The 25236-nt window shown below is 48.9% G+C and overlaps 1 protein-coding gene across 2 annotated transcripts in view; it reads right to left on the bottom strand.

The window, feature by feature from the left end:
* Nucleotides 1–5665: 5665 nt before the first annotated feature.
* Nucleotides 5666–25236, bottom strand: part of LOC119958352 (E3 ubiquitin-protein ligase RNF167-like) — a 66344-nt gene continuing 46773 nt past the window's right edge. For both annotated transcript variants that reach the window (XM_038786801.1, XM_038786802.1), the window contains 2 exons: nucleotides 10783–10863; nucleotides 5666–6115 (listed from right to left, as the gene is read on the bottom strand). In XM_038786801.1, coding sequence (XP_038642729.1) covers nucleotides 5736–6115; nucleotides 10783–10863 — 461 coding nt within the window. In that variant the 3' untranslated portion in view covers nucleotides 5666–5735. The remainder of the gene's footprint in view (nucleotides 6116–10782; nucleotides 10864–25236) is intronic.

The raw sequence follows: 25236 nt of genomic DNA, 5'->3' as shown, positions 1-25236 counted from the left end.
GTAACCATACCGGCATTGCTGAGTGTAACATCGACGATAGACTACTTATTTGACAGTGGTTACTGATAGTGATGCCTCCACTTGGGTAGTCTGCTGGGTGTTGCTGCCTCACTATTGCGACAAGGAGACTGAAGATGCTGCGATGTATATCCTAACACAATTCCCATTGCAATGACCCATTTTTGTACCATTCATTAACTTGTGGTAACATTAAAAATACAAAATCTACATCCTGTTGTGTCCCTTTTCCTGTTTTTAATATCCAATGTTACTGTCTGATGGTCAAATCTCGAGTCAATAAATCTTTGCCAAACCCTTTGAAAGGATTGCTTTGGTCCAATGGTAACGGAGTGGGAGTTGTCCCCACACAATAAGGGGAGACGGTGGCACAGCGGTATTGTCACTGGGCTAGTAAGCGAGGGACCCAGAGTAATGTTCTGGCATCCCGGGTTCGAATCCTGCCACTGCAGATGGTGAAATTTGAATTTAATAAAAGTCTAACAATGACCATGAAACCATTGTCGATTGTTGCAGAAACCCATCTGGCTCACAGATGTCCTTTAGGGAAGAAAATCTGCCGTCCTGACCTGGTCTGGTCTACATGTGACTCTCAGCCACGTGGTTGACTCAACACACCCTCCAGGGCAATAAATGCTGGCACAGCCTGCCACACCCTCCAGGGCAATAAACGCTGGCACAGCCTGCCACACCCACGTCCCATTTTTAAAAAAACCTGGAAGGTGTGACTGTCTCAGATTTACATATAAGAACGTAAGAACTAGGAGCAGGAGTCGGCCATCTGGCCCCTCGAGCCTGCTCCGCCAGTCAATGAGATCACGGCTGATCTTTTGTTGGCTCAGCTCCACTTTCCGGTGTTGCTCGTTCTGGTGAGTGTTTTACACCCACTTGGCTCTGTTTTATTACCGTGCTCGAGAGACGCCAGGTATCTTAATGATACCACCACGAGGTTCAAGTGCTGATCAATGACTCAGTACACCAGTTAGTAAGGTTCAAATCAAAACACGTTTATTATATACACAGTTATTCGCTACTCATGGATAAACACTATGAAACTAGACTCTCTACCACTACAGGCCAATACTTATCTTTGGAAAAGAACCCACTGGGTCAGGGAACAATGACCTCTTGTTCAATCCTGGGGCTGCAGGCTTCCAACTGGTATGGACTAAGGGTCAGGAGCGCCTATCTTGTAGCGTGCGTTGACTGGACACTTACTTGTCGGTGTAGCTGTTAGCCAGGCCTCTCCTCACGGTCAAGTGTTCTTCCAAGCTGCTTAAGATGTTCTGCTGGGAGGGCCGGCCAAGAGAGTGAACTGAACTTGGGGACTCTATCTCATAGTCCCTAGGGGTTTCGTGCCCTTGTGGGTGGACCCCGCGCTTACTTCCAATTGATTGGACCATGTTCCAATCGATTGGTTTGATTTCCCCAATACTGCAGCTGCTTCCCGATTACTGGGCGGTTCCTAAATGTTCGTTAACCTTTTGTTTTGGATCCTGCTGGTGCCGAGGAGTCTGACTTGTTATTGAGTATCTCCAACTGCTTCTATTGTGCCTGGGAATCGTTCATTAATATGTAGATTACTGCTGGTTTCAGTGCTGTCTGCTTTCTGCAAGTCGAATACACAGGAAAACTGCAAACTGCTTGTCTGTCTGAGCCTGTCCATTTTTCCCTGCATTCCTAGCGATTCTCCATTTTAGGTCGGGAAGTGGCGAACTCAGGTGGCTAACCGGCCCGGACACCATGACACTTTATTCTGTTATTCTTCAAAAAACTATCTATCTTTATCTTGAAAACATTTAATGAGGGAGCCTCAACTGCTTCACTGGGCAAAGAATTCCAGACTCTCAACCCTTTGGGTGAAGAAGTTCCTCCCAAGCTCAGTCATAAATCTACTTCCCCTTATTTTGAGGCTATGCCCCCTAGATCTGCTGTCACCCGCCAGTGGAAACAACCTGCCCGCATCTATCCTATCTATTCCCTTCATACTTTTTATATGTTTCAAAAGATCCCCCCGTATCCTTCTAAATCCAATGAGTACAGTCCCAGTCTATTTAACCTCTCCTCGTAATCCAACCCCTTCAGCTCTGGGATTAACCTAGTGAATCTCCTCTGCACACCCTCCAGTGCCAGTACGTCCTTTCTCAGATAAGGAGAACAAAACTGAACACAATTCTCCAGGTGTGGCCTCACAAACAGCATCTCCTCCCTAGTCTTAAACTCCATCCCTCTAGCAATGAAGGACAAAACTCCTTCTTAATCACCGGTTGCACCTGTAAACCAACTTTTTGTGACTCATGCACTCGGACACCCAGGTCCCTCTGCACAGCAGCGTGTTGCAGACAGCACAAGGCCACAAAAGAGAGGGGGCTGGATTCTCCGTTTGAGAGACTGAAGTGCTGCTGCCAGTGGAGCATGTCCGCTCCTTCACAACCAAAGAATCGGTGTGAATCCCTCTCCGATTCCAGTACCTGTGAGGGGCTAGCACCGGCGCCGAGTGTAACTCCCTCCGCATGTGCCAAAAACGGCCAGAGAATGGCCGGGTCCCGGGATGCGCACGGCTGACGACCTGCACCAGTCGGGCCGTACAACATGGTACTGACCGTTCGCCACCCCAACCTGCCAACCCCCTGACCACCCCGTCTCTGAAAGAGTATCCAGCGACACGGATCCCGGGCGAGTGTAGTGGCGCTGGACACAGTCCACAACCGTCACACCGGGTTCCTGCACAGTTGGGACCACATGTGGCCCCCGTCTTTGGCAACTCTGGCCATCGGGGGCGGGGGGTGGGCCGGGTGTTGAAATGGGGCCCAGCTTGTGTCACGATGCCAGTTTGGACGGGGCGGAGCATGGCAGACCGACGTCAAACCGACACAGGCCCCGAAAACCCATTCTCCGCCCGATCGAATAACACTATTTCGGCGTCGGGTTATGGAGAATCCCGCCCAGGGATCTCTGGCATCTGGAATTAACGGAATCGATGATTGTGAAAATGCAAAAGCCTCAACCCTTAGTCAGGAGGATTCCTGCATCGAGGGTTCCACAAAGGTATCCCCATGCCAGGGACTGTGGGCGAGGGAGAGGGGCTGAAAGGTGTGTACGCAGTTCAGAGACGTCCAAATGTGAGACGATTGGCTCACCCGCATGTGCAAATGTTCAATGGGAGCACACACTGACCTGGGTGTGCAAATGTTCAATGGGAGCACACACTGACCTGGGTGTGCAAATGTTCAATGGGAGCACACACTGACCTGGGTGTGTAAATGTTCAATGGGAGGACACACTGACCCGGGTGTGTAAATGTTCAATGGGAGGACACACTGACCTGGGTGTGTAAATGTTCAATGGGAGGACACGCTGACCCGGGTGTGTAAATGTTCAATGGGAGGACACACTGACCTGGGTGTGCAAATGTTCAATGGGAGCACACACTGACCTGGGTGTGTAAATGTTCAATGGGAGGACACACTGACCTGGGTGTGCAAATGTTCAATGGGAGCACACACTGACCTGGGTGTGCAAATGTTCAATGGGAGCACACACTGACCTGGGTGTGCATATGTTCAATGGGAGCACACACTGACCTGGGTGTGCAAATGTTCAATGGGAGCACACACTGACCTGGGTGTGTAAATGTTCAATGGGAGGACACGCTGACCCGGGTGTGTAAATGTTCAATGGGAGCACACACTGACCTGGGTGTGTAAATGTTCAATGGGAGGACACGCTGACCCGGGTGTGTAAATATTCAATGGGAGGACACGCTGACCTGGGTGTGTAAATGTTCAATGGGAGGACACACTGACCTGGGTGTGTAAATGTTCAATGGGAGGACACACTGACCTGGGTGTGTAAATGTTCAATGGGAGGTCACGCTGACCTGGGTGTGCAAATGTTCAATGGGAGCACACACTGACCTGGGTGTGTAAATGTTCAATGGGAGGACACGCTGACCCGGGTGTGTAAATGTTCAATGGGAGGATACGCTGACCTGGGTGTGTAAATGTTCAATGGGAGGACACACTGACCTGGGTGTGCAAATGTTCAATGGGAGCACACACTGACCTGGGTGTGTAAATGTTCAATGGGAGGACACACTGACCTGGGTGTGCAAATGTTCAATGGGAGGAAACGCTGACCTGGGTGTGTAAATGTTCAATGGGAGGACACGCTGACCCGGGTGTGTAAATGTTCAATGGGAGCACACACTGACCTGGGTGTGTAAATGTTCAATGGGAGCACACACTGACCTGGGTGTGTAAATGTTCAATGGGAGCACACACTGACCTGGGTGTGTAAATGTTCAATGGGAGGACACGCTGACCTGGGTGTGTAAATGTTCAATGGGAGGACACACTGACCTGGGTGTGCAAATGTTCAATGGGAGGACACGCTGACCTGGGTGTGTAAATGTTCAATGGGAGGAGACAATGAGATTTCTCTTCTTTGTAATATATTTGTATATATATATTTGAGACACTTATTCAGGGTATAAGATCAGCAGGAAGCAATCTGGAGCTCCGAGACATTGGTCCTCATTTCTGGACAGCAATCATTAGCAAATGCTACATTGTTTAAGAAATCAGTAAGTGGCTACAAGCAACTAAACAAACCAGCAGATTCGGAATGGAAGGGATGACACCAAACATCCTCAGGTTCCATAGTCTGGTCATATTCCCCACTGTAAAATCCCTCCCCCACCATGATCACTATTTATTCCTGTCTGTCCGAGTAATTGCACAACTGCAGCAAACAAAATAATATTTTGGTGAGCAGGCTGATAAAAAGCGGAGTGTATTACACGATTACACAAAGAGATTGGAGGACCCCTTCTCGCTTCAGTCTGGGGTAACTGGGAATCTCACAGGTCACTGCACCGTACAGCCTGCTGCTGTTCCACGTTCACAGTCCAGGCATCGAGGGCAGCACGGTAGCACAGTGGTTAGCACTGTTGCTTCACAGCGCCAGGGTCCCAGCTTGGGTCATTGTCAGTGCGGAGTCTGCACGTTCTCCCCGTGTCTGCGTGGGTTCCCTCCGGGTGCTCCGGTTTCCTCCCACAAGTCCCGAAAGACGTGCTGTTGGGTGAATTGGACATTCTCCCTCCGTGTACCCGGACAGGTGTCAGAATGTGGCGATGAGGGCCTTTTTACAGTAACTTCATTGCAGTGTTAATGTAAGCCTACTTGTGACAATAATAAAGATTATTATTTACTATACATTTAAGAAGCGTATATCAGGGTGTTTATCTTGGCGTGGGTAGACAGTGAAAGTAGCACCATACAACGGGGCGGATGACACAACCCAGACCAGTGTAGTAAATAGGACGGGTTCTAGGACGCTGTGCTTTTTAATTCATTCACTTCCTGCAGAACTAGGAGGAGCAAAGTATTTGTTACGGATGCTGCTGCTCTCCTATCCCTGCCCTGTGGAATATCCATTTGTCAGGAAGGTATGATTGTAACGCTGGTGCTGGGTGAAAGGCCCTTGTGCAGTTACAAATCCAGCCTGTGCTCCAATGATCAAAATCGGAAGTTGGTGTTCACCAACAGCAAGTACTGCCCCTGTTCACACCAAAAATATATATTTTAAATGACACCCCCCCCCCCCACGCACACACACACCCAAATAATCTGAAATAAAGCTCTGGTTGAGCTTGAGTCGAACATTAATGATTGCAGTTTTACAGATAATATCAGTATAAAGCCCAAGATTCTTAATTACACATTGCAAACTTTCCCAGGATTGAGGAGAGGTTCAGATCCAGATCCCGTGCTGTTTGAAGAGCCACTGCGGTCATCTGGCTTGTGATCTGGAATCTCCTCGCCCTCGGTGTGGGCATCACTGGAACCATCCTGACTCGATCCGTCGTCATGTTGCCTGAGGGAATCGCTCATGGAGCCGAATGTGTGTGGGGCAGAGGATGAAGATGCCTGCAGCAGTGGGGTGCGTTCCGAATGGTGCTCATCACCTTCCGGGTGATTTTCCGCATCGGATCCTGACTCGGAGTCGTTGGCTGATCGCAGGACACGCTGTTTGCAGACGGGGCAGGTTTTTTTGGTCTGTGTTAGCCAGGGGTCCACACATTTACAGTGGTATGCTGTGTTTGGGAGGTGGGTGGGGGGGGGGGAAGAAACAAACACAATTAAAAGGGCAGAGTCTGAATAAATTTCAAGACTAAAGAGTTTGTATTTATCATGCATCATCAGGACGCGGTATATCCGACTTCTGCATTATTATTATTATACAGGCACATTTCTTTCAATTTATGGAATCTTAGAATGGCAAGCACGATTCCTCTGCTGTCACTCCCCTGCCTTTCCCCGAGATCTCTGCAACTTCTTCCTCCAATTGTCCAACTCCCTTCTGAAAGCCACAATTCAATCTGCCTCTGAGGCAGCATATTCCAGACCGTAATCGCTTGCCGCTTCTCCTCACGTCGCCTCGGTGTCTGTCAATGGAAACAACATTCCTCCAGCCGTTTTGCCAGGAGCCCTCATGGTTTTGAACACCCAGCATGAAATCGCCTCTCAACCTTCCCTTCTCCCATCCTCCACCAAACTGAAGCCTCTCAATCCTAGAACCATTCTTGTCATTTCTTTCTGCATCTTTTCCAACGCCATCGCATCCTTCCTAAAGGGCGATGTCCAGAAGTGGTTACACTGCTCCGTCTGAGGCGGGACGGTGTTTTATCGAGGTTCTGTACTCCATGCCTCTATTTATAAAGCCCGGGATTCTGCAGACCTTGGTAACTGTTTTCTCAACCTAGTATGTCTGTGCAGCCTTCAACGAGCCAATAAATATCTTGGGCGGGATTCTCCGCCCCAGCAGTCGCGTCTTCCTGCACGGTGCCCCCCCACCCACCAGCAACATTACCCTCCATCCCGGCAGCCGGCCAATGGGGTTTCCCATTGTGGGCACCCCCCAATCCATTGGGAAATCCCCAGGCGTGAGTGTGCTGCCGGCCAAGCGGAGGATCCCGACGATGGAGAATCCCGCCCATTATCGTTATAGTAAAAGAACATTGTGCTAATTTTTAAACAAAAGCACTAGGACTATTCTCCTAGAGCAGAGAATGGCTGAAGACACTGGATATAGCCTATGCCAAGACCTTTATTTGCATTTTTGTGGTTTTGTTGATTGTCAAAATGGAAAACCTTAATAAACGTTTTAAAAAATCAGATAACTGGTCGAAGTGTCTGAAGTGTACAGACAAGAGTGACGTCAATGGCAACAGTTCCCTCCATCTATATCCAGGTCCTCATGATTTTGAAAACTTTTGACAAATCTCCTCTTACCCAGCAGGGGAGAGGGTCCTAAATTTGCCAATCTATCTGATCCCTGGAACCCGGATTCTGGTAGCAGGGTAGCATGGTGGTTAGCATAAATGCTTCACAGCTCCAGGGTCCCAGGTTCGATTCCCGGCTGGGTCACTGTCTGTGTGGAGTCTGCACGTCCTCCCCCTGTGTGCGTGGGTTTCCTCCGGGTGCTCCGGTTTCCTCCCACAGTCCAAAGATGTGCGGGTTAGGTGGATTGGCCATGCTAAATTGCCCGTAGTGTCCTAATAAATGTAAGGTTAGGGGGGGTTGTTGGGTTACGGGTATAGGGTGGATATGTGGGTTGAGTAGGGTGATCATGGCTCGGCACAACATTGAGGGCCGAAGGGCCTGTTCTGTGCTGTACTGTTCTATGTTCTATCTTCTGCACCCTCTCCAATGACTTCACATCCTTCCTCAAATCCAGCACTCAGAACTGCACAGTCTCCCACCTGAGGTGCCACTAGTTTTCTTTCTACCCAACCGTATCACATCACATTGGTTCGTGATCTTCACCTGCAACCCACCAACCATTCCACCAACGTGGACATGTCCTGTTGAAATTCTACACGGCCCTCTGAGTTTTGTACCATCCAAAAATTTGGAAATGAGTCCAGCACTTGGGGTGTGCTGCACTGTCAGACGAGTCTTCCTTTAGATGAGGCACCCCAGTGGTTAGCACTGCTGCCTCACAGCTCCAGGGTCCTGGGTCCGATACCCGGCTCGGGTCACTGTCTGTGCGGAGTCTGCACCTTCTCCCCGTGTCTGCCTGGGTTTCCTCTGGGTGCTCCGGTTTCCTCCCACAGTCCAAAGATGTGCAGGTTAGGCAGATTGGCCGTGATAAATTGTCCCTTGGTGTCCAAAAGGTTCGGTTGGGCTACTGGGTTACGGGGATAGGGTGGAGGTGTGGGATTAAATAGGATCCTCTTTCCAAGGGCTGGTGCAGACTCGATGGGCCAAATGGCCTCCTTCTGCATTGTAAATTCTATGATTCCCTGTTTACCAAAGTCGGGATCATTAATATATACCAGGAAAATATCCAGGATGGTTCAGTTAGAACATTTCAAGTGCCTTCAAAATTGCACATGCAATGGACAAGGAGAAAGACCAAATCCTTACAGCAATGCAAATAAGGATCTTCTCAATTTTGCACCAATTAGATCGCTCTTCCAAACATCACAGTGGGTGTACCTGCACCACAAGAGACCGCAGCAGCTCATCACTACCTTCTCAGGGGTAATTAGGGATCAGGGTGTATGGGGAGAAGGCAGGAGAAAAGGGATGAGAAACATATCAGCCATGATTGAATGACAGAGCAGACTGGATGGGCTGAATGGCCTAACTCTGCTCCTGTTTAATGGGTAATAAATGCTCACCTAACCAGCGACACCCTCATCCAGTGAAAGAATTCCAAAAGGAACACACTATTCCCGACTGGCTGCGCTGCCATTGAATGTCATTGAATGTGAGTCCAATGTTTGCTTAAAGTAATCAGCTACAAATTCAATGATGGACCATCTGTTGACACATCCCAGTGGCCACTTCCGAGGGTCCAGCTGATCCTCCCAAATGTGGCACTGATACAAACGCAGAGTGAAAAACGAGTCTCGGAAAGATTGGATAGAGCTGTCGCCATCTAGACATAGACACAGACATGGAGCACACAGTGCAGAAGGAGGCCATTTGGCCCATCGAGTCTGGACCGACCCACTTAAGACCTCACTTCCATCCTATCCCCAGAACCCAATAATCCCGCCTAACCTTTCTGGACACCAAGGGCACTTTAGCACGGCCAATCCACCTAACAGCACGTCTTTGGACTGTGGGAGGAAACTGGAGCACCCGGAGGAAACCCACGCAGACACGGGGAGGACGTGCAGACTCCGCACAGACAGTGACCCAGCAGAGAATCGAACCTGGGGCCCTGGCGCTGTGAAGCCACAGTGCTACCACGTGTGCTACCGTGCTGCCCTAAATCTATTGAGACAATATTCTTAAAAATGTTACAACAGGCACTGACTTGAAAACTGCTGGAGAAATTGAGCGGGTAAACCACAGGTTTAGCTAATGGGTGGAGCGATTAACCCCAAAACAGTCTTTTCTTCATTATTTTCTCTCCTGAAGGTGCTCAGAACCACACAATTGTGATGTGATATGTTGTTAATACATTCTGCAATGGAGAATATTCAGTGAAGTTGAACCTTGTCCTCAGGCAGAAGAGGTGGCTAACGAGGCAGTAGATGCATTTTGTGCGAATTTTTTGGAAAGGTTTAATCAGATCAGAAAGCAGCAAATATAACTGCTCTAGTCAGGAAGAGAGGAAACAGGAAGACCATTTAGCTTGATGCCTGTCATGGGGAAGGTATTAGAATCAATCATTATAGCTTGGCACTTGGAGGAACTCAAAGTGATCGGGAAGAGTCAGCATGGTGCTGTGAAAGGGAAATCATGTTTAACCAGAAAAAGTTCTCTGAAGGAATAACATGAGCTGTGGTTAGAGGGGGACCTGTAGATGTGTATTTGGATTTCCCAGAAGGTAAAGTAGAATCATGGAATCTCTACAGTGCAGGAGGAGGCCATTCAGCCCATTGAGCCTTTACCGGCCCCTGAAAGAGCGCCCTGCCCTGGCCCGCCCACGCACCATATCTCTGTAACCCCACCAAACCTATACATCCTTGGAGACGAAGGAGCAATTTTGTCACGGCCAATCCACCTAACCTGCACATCTTTGGGCTGTGGGAGGAAACCGGAGCACCCGGAGGAAACCCACGCACACACGGGAAGAACGTGCAGACAGTGACAAACCAAAATTGAACCCGGGTCTCCGACGCTCTGAGGCAGCAGTGCTAACTAACCCTCGTGCCACCTTGTCAGGTCAAAGGTTATTGCAGAAAATCCAAGCTCATGGTGTAGCAGGGTAACGAATTAGCCTGGAAAGAAAATTGGCTGGCTGGCAGAAAACAGGCAGGAGGCATAACTGGCCCTTTGCCTGATTGGCAGGATGTGCCCAGTGGAGTCCTGCACGGGTCTGTGTCCTGGGGCTAAAGTATTTGTGCGTCACCCAGGAGTGCCGAGGTTAACGTTAGCATCTGAACTGAACAAGGTGATGGTTCACAATGTGCTTTCGTGCCCTGCGAGCTATTCCACCCTTTTTATATTGGTTGAATATCAATGATTCCAAGTCTGTCACCTGCAGTCCCAGAAACTTACACATTTTTAATACATTTAAATTTAGAGTACCCAATTAATTTTTTCCATTTAAGGGGCAATTTAGCATGGCCAATCCACCTACCCTGCACATGTTTGAGTTGTGGGGGCGAAACCCACGCAGACATGGGGAGAATGTACAAACTCCACACGGACAGTGACCCAGAGCCGGGATCGAACCTGGGAACTCGGCGCCACCGTGTTGCCCTCCCAGAAACTTACACAAGTAATAGAATTGGCTTACCATGTGCGCAGGGCAATATCCGCAGTCTGTCCCCCTCCTCGTACTCATCCAGGCAGATTGCACACACTTCATATCCATCCCCTGCATTGAAACAAAACAGGGCTACATAAGTGTCAGGATAGGGACTGATAGGATTATAGGAACACAAAGAATTGAGTGGACCCAATACCTCAAATCCACGCCCCATCTCCCAAACCTGTCTCTCTTTGAAAGCAGCAACATTTTATTGTGGTAACTTCACAACTGTTCTGTTTTTGTGAAAGGAAGAGTTGGATTTCATAGAATCTCGACAATGCAGAAGGAGGCCATTCGGCCCATCGATCTGCAAGTGCCTTCTGGACGAGCACCCTAACCAGACAGAATTCCCCAGCCTATCCCTGTAACACCACCTAGGGGCAATTTATCACGACCAATCCACCTAACCTCCACAACTTTGGATTGTGGGAGGAAACTGGAGCACCCAGTGGAAACCCCTGAAGACACAGGACAAACGTGCAAACTCCGCAGCGACAGTCAGCCGAGGGTGGAATCGAACCCATGTCCCCAGCATTCTGAGACAGCAGAATGGGTCACTGGCACTGTGAGGCAGCAGTGTTAACCCGGGTCCCTGGCACTGTGAGGCAGCAGTGCTAACCCGGGTCCCTGGCACTGTGAGACAGCAGTGTTAACCCGGGTCACTGGCTCTGTGAGACAGCAGTGTTAACCCGGGTCCCTGGCACTGTGAGGCAGCAGTGCTAACCCGGGTCCCTGGCAATGTGAGACAGCAGTGTTAACCCGGGTCCCTGGCACTGTGAGGCAGCAGTGTTAACCTGGGTTCCTGGCACTGTGAGACAGCAGTGTTAACCAGGGTCCCTGGCACTGTGAGGCAGCAGTGTTAACCTGGGTCCCTGGCACTGTGAGACAGCAGTGTTAACCAGGGTCCCTGGCACTGTGAGGCAGCAGTGTTAACGGGTCCCTGGCACTGTGAGTCAGCAGTGTTAACCCGGGTCCCAGGCACTGTGAGACAGCAGTGTTAACCCGGGTCCCTGGCGCTGTGAGGCAGCAGTGTTAACCTGGGTCCCTGGCACAGTGAGACAGCAGTGTTAACCCGGATCCCTGGCACTGTGAGACAGCAGTGTTAACCCGGGTCCCTGGCACTGTGAGACAGCAGTGTTAATCTGGATTCCCTGACACTGTGAGACAGCAGTGTTAACCCGGGTCCCTGGCACTGTGAGGCAGCAGTGTTAACCCGGGTCTCTGGCACCGTGAGACAGCAGTGTTAACCCGGGTCCCTGGCACGGTGAGACAGCAGTGTTAACCCGGGTCCCTGGCACTGTGGGGCAACAGTGTTAACCCGGGTCTCTGGCACTGTGAGACAGCAGTGTTAACCCGGGTCCCTGGCACTGTGGGGCAACAGTGTTAACCCGGGTCTCTGGCACTGTGAGGCAGCAGTGTTAACCCGGGTTCCTGGCACTTTGAGGGGGGGGGGGGGGGGGGGGGGGGGGGGTGAGGGGGGGGGGGGAGGGAGGGAGGGGAGCGAGGGGGGGAGGGGACGGAGGGAGGGGGGGGGGGAGGGGACGGAGGGAGGGGGGAGGGGAGGGGGGAGGGGAGGGAGGGAAGGGGGGAGGGGAGGGGGGAGGGGAGGGGGGGAGGGAGGGGAGGGGAGAGGAGGGAGGGGGGGAGGGGAGGGGAGAGGAGGGAGGGGGGAGGGGAGGGGAGGGGAGGGAGGGGGGAGGGGAGGGGGAGGGGAGGGAGGGGAGGGCGAGGGGAGGAGGGGGGAGGGGGGGAGGGGAGGGGAGGGGGGGAGGGGGTGGAGGGGGGGGGAGGGGGTGGAGGGGGGGGGTGTTGGGTTACGGGTATAGGGTGGATATGTGGGTTTGAGTAGGGTGATCATTGCTCGGCACAACATCGAGGGCCGAAGGGCCTGTTCTGTGCTGTACTGTTCTATGTTCTATGTTCTATATCCCTATGCTGCGTGAGATCATTCCTGCAGCGAGGAATCCTTTCCTCACCCTCTTTACAAAATTAAAATTAAATATTGGGGTTTCTGTCCCGTATCCCAGCCACTGTTGGGGTCTGGTACGGGATTGTAATACTTAACTGTAGATTAATTGTACATGCAGGTTGTGGATATTAACTCGAGATTCACTTGTGCTGTAAATATGTATTATTGTTGAGTGTTGTAAGGAGCATCTTCCTATTCGATTATAGGATGATGTCTTTAGCAAGTGTGGACATGTGCTCAGGGCCTCATTGGTAGTGCAGGCTTGCACAGGTTGTAGAATTTGCCACGAGGAGCCTATGAATAGTTGTGTATAGCTGTTGCCAGCTTCTGAATGCATGCTGCTAATTTGATATTTTTTCATCAGTAAAGAAGATTGAATTTTCACGATGCGTTTGACTACCTTTTTGGCGATGAGGATTAAACAGGACCAGGAAAATTCAAGGTACAGTGAGTAGCGAGTTTGCAATGTGAATGGGGGTCGAAAGCTCTAAGCAGCCGGTTTTGTGAGCTTACCGATGAAAAACGGGTCAGCGGCCATGGCTATGTTTCGTGAGTTGTAGAGGGGGGGCGGGGCTGAATACGTGGCAAGGTTAGGACACCTTTTCCCGGCAGATGGAATTACAGATGAGGTTAAGCAACGCTCAATTCTCCCGAATGTGTGTGGGGCAAAGACTTACAAGCTAATGAGGAATATAGCCACACCACGGAAACCTGGGGGGGGGGGGGGGGGGGGGGGGGGGGGGGGCATTTCATTTCCAGAGTTAACTGCACACGTTCAGAATCACCACCCTCCTCAGCCCTCGGTGATTGTCCAGCGTTTTAAATTCCCTTTTCATCTCTGTAAGGTGGGGACAGATTAGTCTGTGACTTTAATGAAAACACATTACATCATTGCTGGTGGGGAGTGGCCACGGTGACCTTCAAGAAGGATCCAGGGCAGGGCATGGAAATGGCTGGCAACAATGCAAAAGATATTCAAAGAGCCAATGGGGAGGCCCAGCAGGGTGCAGCGCATCGAGACAGCAAATAAAAGGTGAAAGCGGGGGGCTGCTTCAGGTGTGAAATCATTTCCTGCACTGACCAGCTCGGCTCATTCTTAAATGCAGTCATCTCAGTTAGCAGGGCCTTCCTGTCAGGAGGCAGCCTACCTCTGCTGTGGAGATCTGGCTGCACCTACACATGGCGGTGAACAAAGAAGGTTAAGTAGTATTGAATGCACACATAGGTGTGCACCCTCTCTCTCCATAGCCTGCACATTTGTTTTTTTTTTAATTTAGAGTACCCAATTATTTTTTTTCCAATGAAGGGGCAATTTAGCGTGGCCAATCCACCTACCCTGCACCTCTTTGGGTTGTGGGGATGTAGCCATCTCAGATGGCCACCTGCAAAGGACCATGGGAATTATGGCCAACCCAGGACTCAGACACACTCAGAGCTTGTGTGTGTATTTGCAACCCAGATAGCTAGACACGATCGAAACCCCTGCTCGTTTGCATTCTAATGGCCCATTTTCCCCAGAACAAAAGGACTGGACTCAGGTAACCGATACAGATGCAGACTAACCGGCGCCACTCCCTTTGCTAAGAAAGCCCAAACAGCCAAGGTCAATGACCACTCAGGACACGCCCAGCCATCAAGGCACCCGCCCCTTTATTGGCCAAAATCGAAGGCAGTGATCGAAGCCCTGTCGAATTATTGGGTCCAAAGCTAAGGACGGCCCAAAAGAGCGCGAAATCCCAGAGGGATAAAAAGAGACACAGTCTCTTGGCTCCGGCATTCGCCTAAAACCAAGTGTAGCATTACGACCAGGAGACAAGTTCAAGACCAACGATCGCTACCAGACAGATGAGCCCAGCAGAAATGAAGCCACTTCTTCGACCCAGCCACACAAGATCTGAACAAAGGACAGGTGTTAGATTTGGAGGTAGGTGAGCACTTTGGTGATCGTGACCACAATTCGATTACGTTTACTTTAGTGATGGAAAGGGATAGGTATATACCGCAAGGCAAGAGTCATATCTGGGGGAAAGGCAATTATGATGCGATGAGGCAAGACTTAGGATGCATCGGCTGGAGAGGAAAACTGCAGGGGATGGGCACAATGGAAATGTGGAGCGTATTCAAGGAACAGCTACTGCGTGTCCTTGATAAGTATGTACCTGTTAGGCAGGGAGGAAGTGGTCGAGCGAGGGAACCATGGTTTACTAAAGCAGTTGAAACACTTGTCAAGAGGAAGAAGGAGGCTTATGTAAAGTTGAGACGTGAAGATTCAGTTAGGGCGCTTGAGAGTTACAAGGTAGCTAGGAAGGATCTAAAGAGAGAGCTAAGAGCCAGGAGGGGACATGAGAAGTCTTTGGCAGGTAGGATCAAGCATAACCCTAAAGCTTTCTATAGGTATGTCAGGAATAAAAGAATGACTAGGGTAAGAGTAGGGCCAGTCAAGGACAGTAGTGGGAAGTTGTGCTTGGAGTCCGAGGAGATAGGAGAGGTGCTAAATGAATATTTTTCGTCAGTATTCACACAAGAAAAAGACAATGTTGTCGAAGAGAATACTGAGATACAGGCTACTAGACTAGAAGGGCTTGAGGTTCATAAGGAGGAGGTGTTAGCGATTCTGGAAAATGTTAAAATAGATAAGTCCCCTGGGCCAGATGGGATTTATCCTAGGATTCTCTCGGAAGCTAGGGAGGAGATTACTGAGCCTTTGATCTTTAAGTCATCTTTGTCTACAGGAATAGTGCCAGAAGACTGGAGGATAGCAAATGTTGTCCCCTTGTTCAAGAAGGGGAGTGGAGACAACCCCGGTAACTATAGACCAGTGAGCCTTCCTTCTGTTGTGGGCAAAGTCTTAGAAAGGTTTATAAGAGATCGGATGTATAATCATCTGGAAAGGAATAATTTGATCAGAGATAGTCAACACAGTTTTGTGAAGGGTAGGTCGTGCCTCACAAACCTTACTGAGCTCTTTGAGAAGGTGACCAAACAGGTGGATGAGGGTAAAGCAGTTGATGTGGTGTATATGGACTTCAGTAAAGTGTTTGATAAGGTTCCCCACGGTAGGCTATTGCAGAAAATACAGAGGCATGGGATTCAGGTGATTTAGCAGTTTGGATCAGTAATTGGCTAGCTGAAAGAAGACAAAGGGTGGTGGTTGATGGGAAATGTTCAGACTGGAGTCCAGTTACTAGTGGTGTACCGCAAGGATCTGTTTTGGGGCCACTGCTGTTTGTCATTTCTATAAATGACCTGGAGGAGGGCGTAGAAGGATGGGTGAGTAAATTTGCAGATGACACTAAAGGCGGTGGAGTTGTGGACAGTGCAGAAGGATGTTACAAGTTACAGAGGGACATAGATAAGCTGCAGAGCTGGGTTGACAGGTGGCAAATGGAGTTTAATGCAGAGAAGAGTGAGGTGATTCATTTTGGAAGGAATAACAGGAAAACAGAGTACTGGGCTAATGGTAAGATTCTTGGTAGTGTGGATGAGCAGAGAGATCTCGGTGTCCATGTCCATAGATCCCTGAAAGTTGCCACCCAGGTTGAGAAGGTTGTTAAGAAGGCGTACGGTGTGTTAGCTTTTATTGGTAGAGGAATTGAGTTTCGGAGCCATGAGGTCATGCTGCAGTTGTACAAAACTCTGGTGCGGCCGCATTTGGAGTACTGCGTGCAGTTCTGGTCGCCGCATTATAGGAAGGATGTGGAAGCATTGGAAAGGGTGCTGTATAACTACATGGTCTGCGTTAAAAGACTACCAAAAGGAAAACATTGGTCACAAATTGAACAATGGCGTTCAACAGAATTTTGTGCATCAAGTGTTAAATTCACATCATCTTTATGATTCACCTGGATGTTGCCTGGTATGGAGGGAAGATCTTATGAGGAAAGGCTGAGAGACTTGAGGCTGTTTTCGTTAGAGAGAAGAAGGTTAAGAGGTGACTTAATTGAGGCATACAAGATGATCAGAGGATTAGATAGGGTGGTAAACTGATAAACTGAGGGTCTCTTTCGCATGTTCTTGTCCTTTCTTTACAAATTTCCTGCAACAATCCAGCTTAAAAGCCACACAAAGATCACCGTGAGCGGGAACTGCCAAATGTGCGACCGCTCACTCCATGGTCGCCACCGGACGTCTCCCTTTTTGAACTGTTGTAGTTACGGATGTTGTCGGCACACCCACAGTGCTGTTCGGGAGGAGTTCCAGGATATTAATGCTGACTTACATTGGATCCTAGACAGGCAGCACCTCAATGTGAAAATTCTCATCTGTTTTCAAATCTGGTCCCATAGCCTTACAACTGCTTCCCTCCAATCTCTATTCCTGCCCCACAACCTGCCAAGGTATCTGCACTCGTCTAATTCTGGCCTCCTGCGCATCTCTGATTTTACTTGCTCCACCATCGAAAGCCCAAGGATCTGGATTTCCCTCCCACAGCCTCTCTGACCCTCTATTGGGCGGCACAGCGGTTAGCACTGTTGCTTCACAGCGCAGGGACCCGATTCGAATCCCGGCTGGGTCACTGTCTGTGTCTGTGTGGAGTCTGCACGTTCTCCCCGTGTCTGTGTGGGTTTCCTCCGGGTGCTCCGGTTTCCTCCCACAAGTCCTGAAAGACGTGCTGTTAGGTAATTTGGACATTCTGAATTCTCCCTCTGTGTACCTGAACAGGCGCCGGAATGTGGCGACTAGGGGCTTTTCACAGTAACTTCATTGCAGTGTTAATGTCAGCCTACTTGTGACACCAATAAAGATTATTATGTGTCCCATCTTCCTTTGGGACACAATTTAGCACCTCGCTCATAAAGCTACTCGGCCATCTTACTCAAATCCCAACTTTATAGAACATAGGACAGTACAGCACAGTTGTGGGGCAGCAGGGTGGCGCAGTGGTTAATGCTGCTGCCTCACGGCGCTGAGGTCCCAGGTTCGATCCCGGCTCTGGGTCACTGTCCGTGTGGAGTTTGCACATTCTCCCCGTGTCTGCGTGGGTTTCGCCCCCACAACCCAAAGATGTGCAGAGTAGGTGGATTGGCCAACGCTAAATTGCCCCTTAATTGGAAAACAATGAGTTGGGTACTCTAAATTTAAAAAAAATATATATCAACTTGTGTAGTTCAATGTCTAATTTTGTTTTATAACACTTTTTTTAACATGAATTTAGAGTACCCAATTCTTTGTTTCTAATTAAGGGGCAATTTAGCACAGTCAATTCACCTACCCTGCACATCGTTTTGGGTTGTGGGAATGAGACCCTAGCAGACATGGGGAACTTTGTAACGCTCTTGGCAAATTTGTTGCACAAACAGAGGTTGTTGGGGATCTTCGGCTCTCTCGTACCCCGTGTGTTCAGTCACTGAGTACATTCAAGGCTGAAATAGACACTCTACTCGGTGGGATATTGAGTGGTGCAAAAGTTCAAGTTAATTTGGGGGGGCGGGGGGGGGGGGGGGGGGTTAATTTTGAGGGGGGTGGAGCAGGGTGGGTTGCTGGTGACTTAAAGCTATTTCAGAAAGATGTGGGTTTGTATCTGTTGGTGAACAGCGTGTTGGAGGAAGTGGTTCCAGGGCGTTTCTGAGACTGACAGTGAGAGGCAGAAATGGTCAGAAACCTAGGAGCAATTAAGCCACTTGTTAATCCTTTCACATGTTCATTCAGCTCTCCCACACGTACATAAAGCAACAGTTGCCTGCTGATCGCCTGGCCAAAATTAGCAGCCTTACTGTTTAAATATACATTAAAAACTAAAAGTGACACTCGGTGGAAATACTTTGAGGACTGTCAGTGGTGCAATTACAACCCCATGTCAGAGAATCATAGCATTCAGCACAAGAGGCCATTCAGCCCACAGTGCCGCTGTCAGCTCTTTGACATACTATCCCAGTTAGTTCCAGTCCAGATGCCATTTCCCGTAGTGTGTTTTCTTTTTAAATATTCAACCAATTTCTTTTTGAAATTGATGGTGAAGCTACTCCCAGGCAGTGAGTTCCAGATCCAGACCGTGTAAAGAAATTTATCATCTTCTCTCTGGTTCTTCTGCGGATGGGATCTATCCCAGGTTACTGTGGGAGGCAGGGGGAGAAATAGCTGGGGCCTTAACATATACCGTTGCATCCTCTTTGATCACAGGCGAGGTTCCACAGGACTGGATGGCAAGGTAACACAATGGTTAGCATTGTTGCTTCACAGCGCCAGGGACCCGGATTCGATTCCCGGCTTGGGTCACTGTATGTGTGGAGTCTGCACGTTCTCCCCGTGTCTGTGTGGGTTTCCTCCGGGTGCTCCGGTTTCCTCCCACAGTTCAAAGATGTGCAGGTTAGGTGGATTGGCCAAGATAAATTGGCCCTTCGTGTCCAAAAGGTTAGGTCGGGTTACTGGATAAGTGGAAGTGTGGGCTTGGGTAAGGTGCTGTTCCAAGGGCCGGTGCAGATCCGCTGAATGGCCTCCTTCTGCACTGTAAATTCTAGGATTGTATGGAGAATAGGCAATGTTATTCCCTTGTTTAAGAAAGGAAGCAGGGTTAATCCAGCAAGTTACAGGCCGATGAGCCTGACATCAGTGATGGGGAAGCTTTTGGAAATGATGCTGAGGGACAGGATATGCACATTTGGAGGAAAATGGACTAGTTAGTGACAGGCAGCATAGTTTTGTTCGGGGAAGGTCATGTCTCACCAACTTGATTGAGTTTTTTGAAGAGGTGATAAAGAAAATGATGAGGGAAGGGCTGTGGATGTAGTTTATATGGACTTTAGTAAGGCGTTTGACAAGGTCCCACATGGCAGACTGGTACAAAAACTAAAATCACATGGGATTCGGGGTGGGCTGGCTGGATGGATACAGAACTGGCTTGGTTATAGAAGACAGAGAGTAACGGTGGAAGGGTGTTTTTCAGAATGGAGATCTGTAGCTAGTGGTGTTCCGCAGGGATCAGTGCTGGGACCTCTGTTGTTTGTAGTATGTATAAATGATCTGGAGGAAAATGTGGGTGGTCTGATTAGTAAGTTTACAGATGACACGACGATTGGTGGAGTTGCTGATAGTGTCGAGAATTGTCAAGAGGATTCAGCTTGATATAGATAGATTGGAGACTTGGGCACAGAAATGGCAGATGGAGTTTAATCCGGACAATGTGAGATGATGCATTTTGGAGGACTCAAATCTAGGTATGAATGATACTGTAAATAGCAGAACCCTTAGCACATTAACATACAGAGGGATCTGGGTGTGCGGGTCCACAGTTCCCTAAAAGCGGATATACAGGTGGCCAAGGTGATTAAGAAGGCATACGGCACACTGGCATTCATCAGCCGGGCACTGAGTACAGGAGTTGGGAAATCATGTTGCAGCTGTATAAAACCTTGGGTAGGCTGCATTTGGAGTATTGCGTGCAGTTCTGGTCACCACATTATCAGAAGGACGTGGAAGCTTTGGAGAGTGCGCGAAGGTGGTTCACCAGGATGTTGCCGGGTCTCCAGGGTGTTGGCTATGGGGAGAGGTTGAATAAACTAGGATTGTTCTCACTGGAAAGATAGAGGCTGAGGGGAGACCTGATAGAGGTCTACAAAATTCTGAGAGGCATAGACGGGGTGGTTAGTCAGAGGTTTTTTCCAAGGGTGGATGTGTCAATTACAGGGGGCACATGTTCAAGGTGAAAGGGGGAAAGTTTAAGGGAGATGTGCGGGGTAAGTTTTTCACACAGAGGGTGGTGGGTGCCTGGAACGCGCTGCCAGAGGATGTGGTGGAAGCAGCACATTAGCAACATTTAAGAGGCACGTGGATGAATAGGGAGGAAATAGAGGGATACGGATGGAGTAAGGGCAGAAGGTTTGGTTTTTAGTTAGGGCATTATGATTGGCACAGGCTTGGAGGCCGAAGGATAGGTCATGGAACCATAGAATGATTACATCACAGAAGGTGACCATTTGTCTGTCAAGTCTGTGTTGACAAGCAGCAAGAACCACCTTACCCCGTATCCCTGCCAATTTTTCCATTCAAATAATGAAGATTGAGAAGGAAAATGGAGTTGAGGTCAATAATCATAATAATCTTAATTAGTGTCACAAGTAGGCTTACATTAACACTGCAATGAAGTTACTGTGAAAATCCCCTCGTCGCCACATTCCGGCGCCTGTTCGGGTACACAGGGAGAATTCAGGATGTCCAATTCACCCAACAGCACGTCTTTCGGGACTTGTGGGAGGAAAACGCAGACACAAGGAGAATGTGTAGACTCTGCACACACAGTGACCCAAGCCGGGAATCGAACCCGGTCCCTGATGCTGTGAAGCAACTGTGCTAACCACTAGCGTGCCGCCCAGCCATGATCTTATTAAGTGACAAAGCCTCACCTTGTGGATTTTGTTTTATTCTTTGAGGGGATGTGGGCTTCACTGACCGGACCAGCATTTATTGGCCATCGCTCATTGTCCTTGAACTGAGTGGCTGGCTAGGCCATTTCAGAGGGCAGTTAAGATTCAACCACATTGCTGTGTGTCTGGAGTCATGTATAGGCCAGACCAGGTAAGGACAGCAGATTTCTTTCCCTAAAGGACATTAGTGAACCAGATGGGTTTTTGCAACAATCGACAATGGTTTTACGGTCATCGTTAGACTTATAATTCCAGAATTTTATTCAATTCAAATTTCACCATTTGCCCGAGTGGGATTCGAACCTGAGGCCTCAGATCATTACTCTGGGTTTCAGCGTCACTAGTCCATTGACAATCCCATTACACCACCGCCTCCCCATGCGTGTCTTAAAAAAACTTCCCACAAATTACTGTGAAGTACAGTAACTTAGATAGTAAAATTTTCAAAAGCCCTGTTTCCTGATCCCTTGTCCCCAAAGACACTTTCTGCCCATGTCTTTTCCGGTAATGAGTCAGGACAGTGAACGTCAGCAAGCTCTTTGGCTGAGGCGGAATCACAACATTGTGAACAATCCTGTCCTTGCCAGACACAGACATTCACTACTAGGCCAGGGTCACAGGTCAGTGGTCAGCAGCGTGAATCATAGTTCTCCAAATCGGACACTACAAGGCAAAAACATTCTCCCAGTTGGTGCCAATCTGAATTGGGCAGCCTTAGCAATCAGGAGATGGAGCTCAATGGCTCTGCACTGCACATGTCTCTGCTCCATCAGGCCTTGCAATGCTTTCATCCACCCCAGAGCAGAAGTTGCCAGAACGCTCCCTCAGATGCTACGTCTGCAGTTACTTTTGGTTTTGATGCTGACTACATGATTATGCTCAGACAAACCTCCTGTTTAACTAAACTTTCACTGCCACCGTATGTCCTGAAATTCATCGGTTAATTTTCTACTGCGCTATTTCACAAACCCTTTTAATCCAGATTGCAAACAGGAATCTGCTTCTACACCACAATCTCAAACAATAGCTCAACTTCCTGTACACAGTTGTAAAACTAAATTGCACAAGAATTGGTTAACTCAGATGTACCAAACCATGTAACGGCTGCCTGCACAGACTGTTCAACCATTCTCTCATATTCAGAAACATGAAGTACCAAGGAATTGCCCTTGAGGTTATCTCAGCAACAAGCTCATTAACTGGTGGATATCACGGATGTGCTGAGTGTAGGTCTTTGCCCAACACCCACCCACCCCACCCCAGTATATCTGTTTGTAGCCACATTAGCAACGTGGGCCTCACAAACATCGACAGAGTTTCTCAACTCTGCCTGATCTGCAGACTGTCTAATTGAATGCTGGTTAAAATGAATGCTGGGCAGCACACATGTAACTAAATTATCCCTAATGCCACTCACCAGGGGCTCATGGGTCTTATTGTTCACAATGACTACCTTTGTGTGACCGTCCAGTCGCGGCTATCTAAACTAGGTCAAAAGCTGAACAAATACAAAATGGCGGCCAATGTTATCCAGGCTTTGGGTTGGAAATACTGAAGTGGCTATTTCCCGACTGCCTGGTCAGTCACCAAACATCCAGGAACACCACACATTTATCAGAGTTAACATATGGGCGGTATGGTAGCACAGTGGTTAGCACTGTTGCTTCACAGCAGCAGGGACCCGGGTTCGATTCCCGGCTTGGGTCACTGTCTGTGCGGAGTCTGCACGTTCTCCCCGTGTCTGCGTGGGTTCCCTCCGGGTGCTCCGGTTCCCTCCCACAGTCCTGAAAGACGTGCTGTTGGGTGAATTGGACATTCTGAATTCTCCCTCTGTGTACCCGAACAGGCGCCAGAATGTGGCGACTAGGGGCTTTTCGCCGTAACTTCATTGCGGTGTTAATGTAAGCCTACTTGTGACAATAAAGATTATTATTATCCCATCCTGTGATAGATGGGTTTAATACTACTGGGCTAGGAAAGAGAAATAATTCAATGTAATTCAGTCATTCTTGCTGAAACATGGATTTAATAGCCTTCTGCCACTCACTACCTTAGCTGGTTACTGGAATGAGGTACGGCCAGGACTATTCTATCCCAGCCAAAGCATCCCTGCTGGAGTGGAGTGAAAATACTTGCTCTTTTAGAGCATGTTTGTGAGAGAGTAGGCAGGGTGATTGTAGGAGAGGGCTCACAATGAACGCTGAGCAATGCGCAGACAACAGTAGCACTTTTTTCACCACTCGGCCCCCAGCAGGGTGCTAACCGTCCACACCCATGCAATTTGCAAGCTGCCGAGCAAAAAACTAGAGCGTATTAAAAACCAATATGTAAATGAGAGCATATTCTGAAGATCTGGATCTGTGTAGCAATCATCTATGACCAAAAAAGGCTTTTTTTTGTTTAAAAAATGACTGCTTCTTAAAACCACACACACAGGAAATGGAACAAGAACCAAGAATTCGCACAGAGTGCAAGTCCAGACTACAAAACATGCCATATCCTGTTAAGTTTGCTGAAACTATCCATATCATTCAGCGGTTGGGCACAGACCAAAATCATAAAAGATGCCAAATAATATAAAGCAACAAAAAAAAAAAAGACAATTTTCAATGTGTCTCAACTCATGTGCAGTCCGTCTGCCCCACCCCTGTACATGAGCACAGGCGGATTCCTCATGAATCGTGGATGCAGGTTTTACCCGAGGGTTTTGTGTGCACGATCACACGTCAGTAGATTAGAAAAACTGAACACAGAGCTGGTGAATGTTACAGTAGGAATAAGGGTGTACGCACAATACCAATCAGGAAGTCTCTGCTCTCCCGGGTCAGAGGTGCACAGGCCACCATCGATTGGGTTCAGTAACTATATCTACCCCACAGACCAAAGCTGCAGACTTCTGGTATACATGGTTCAAAAACAACACTCAATTACACTGAACGATTTAGAAATTGGCATCATCTTGACAATGCTGAATCACTTGCATTTAACTCCTGCCTCACCCTCTGCAACCTTTTTTCCATTGTAACCCAAGAATGACAAGAGACTGGATGGTTGCTACGGTTTTGTAAGCAGGATATTCCACCGCATGGCTACACCGCGGTTGATAGAAGGGTGAATGGACTCGACACGTTAACTGTGTTTCTCTCTCCGTAGAAGCTGCCAGAACTGCTGGGTTTTGTCCGCATTTTCGTTTATTTCCGGTTTCCAGCCGGCCGCAGTATTTGGCTTTTATTTCTATCGACACTGCGACGTGGCCGACACCAATCCGCGTTCAGGCCCCATTCTTGCAGTCACGTTTGCATGCCAACCTTTGGCACAATCATTTCGTCTCGCATTCATCCCACCTCGTCAATCCACCCTGCCCGTTGCCACGCTGGACAGGGCCGCAAGACAATCCCACTTAAATAATAGGAAACAAAGCAGTAGGAATATGGTCGGTTTGTGGTGCAAACTTCCAAGGAGACTTCACGCTCCTGATCCAACTGTGGAACCAGAGCACTATCATTCGGAAACTCTCGCATTATCACCTCTTTGTCCCCCCATTAATTCTGGACTCGTGATCATCCCCAACCCTCTCCCTTTTCTTGAATAACGATTTGGCTGGGTGAAGGGCAGCCCACTGGCCTCTCGTTGCCGTCCTCATTTCCCTTTGATCTTCAGAATGTCATCTCTCCGTGGGATTCACCCGAGGCTGCAGGGCCCCAGCCTACCTTGGATGGCCATCAACCCTCCATTCACACCAATGATCCCACAGCATTCACCAGGAGTGCCTTAGCATGGGGCTCAAACCCTTCAACTTCACTCAGCCACGGGTCACTGGCCCCAAAACAGTTCATTTCCCCATGAAGCAATCATGGTCAATGAACTTCCCTTTAAATGCATCGATCTTATTTGCCTCCGCTTCTCTTCATGAGAGGGAGTTCCACATTCTCACCACTCTCTGAGTAAAGATCGTTTCTCCGAATTCCCTATTTGGTTTATTAATGCCTGTCTTCACGGCTCCTAGTTCCAGTCTCCACTGTAAGTGGAAATAGCTTCTCAATGTCTAGCGTATCGAACGCTTTCATTATCTCGAAGGTCTCGGTTAGGTCACCTCTCAGCACTCTCAAC

The sequence above is a fragment of the Scyliorhinus canicula genome, chromosome 29 (assembly GCF_902713615.1).
Source record: "Scyliorhinus canicula chromosome 29, sScyCan1.1, whole genome shotgun sequence".
Taxonomy (NCBI): Eukaryota; Metazoa; Chordata; class Chondrichthyes; order Carcharhiniformes; family Scyliorhinidae; genus Scyliorhinus; species Scyliorhinus canicula.
This window is presented reverse-complemented; position numbering and strand designations above follow the sequence as displayed.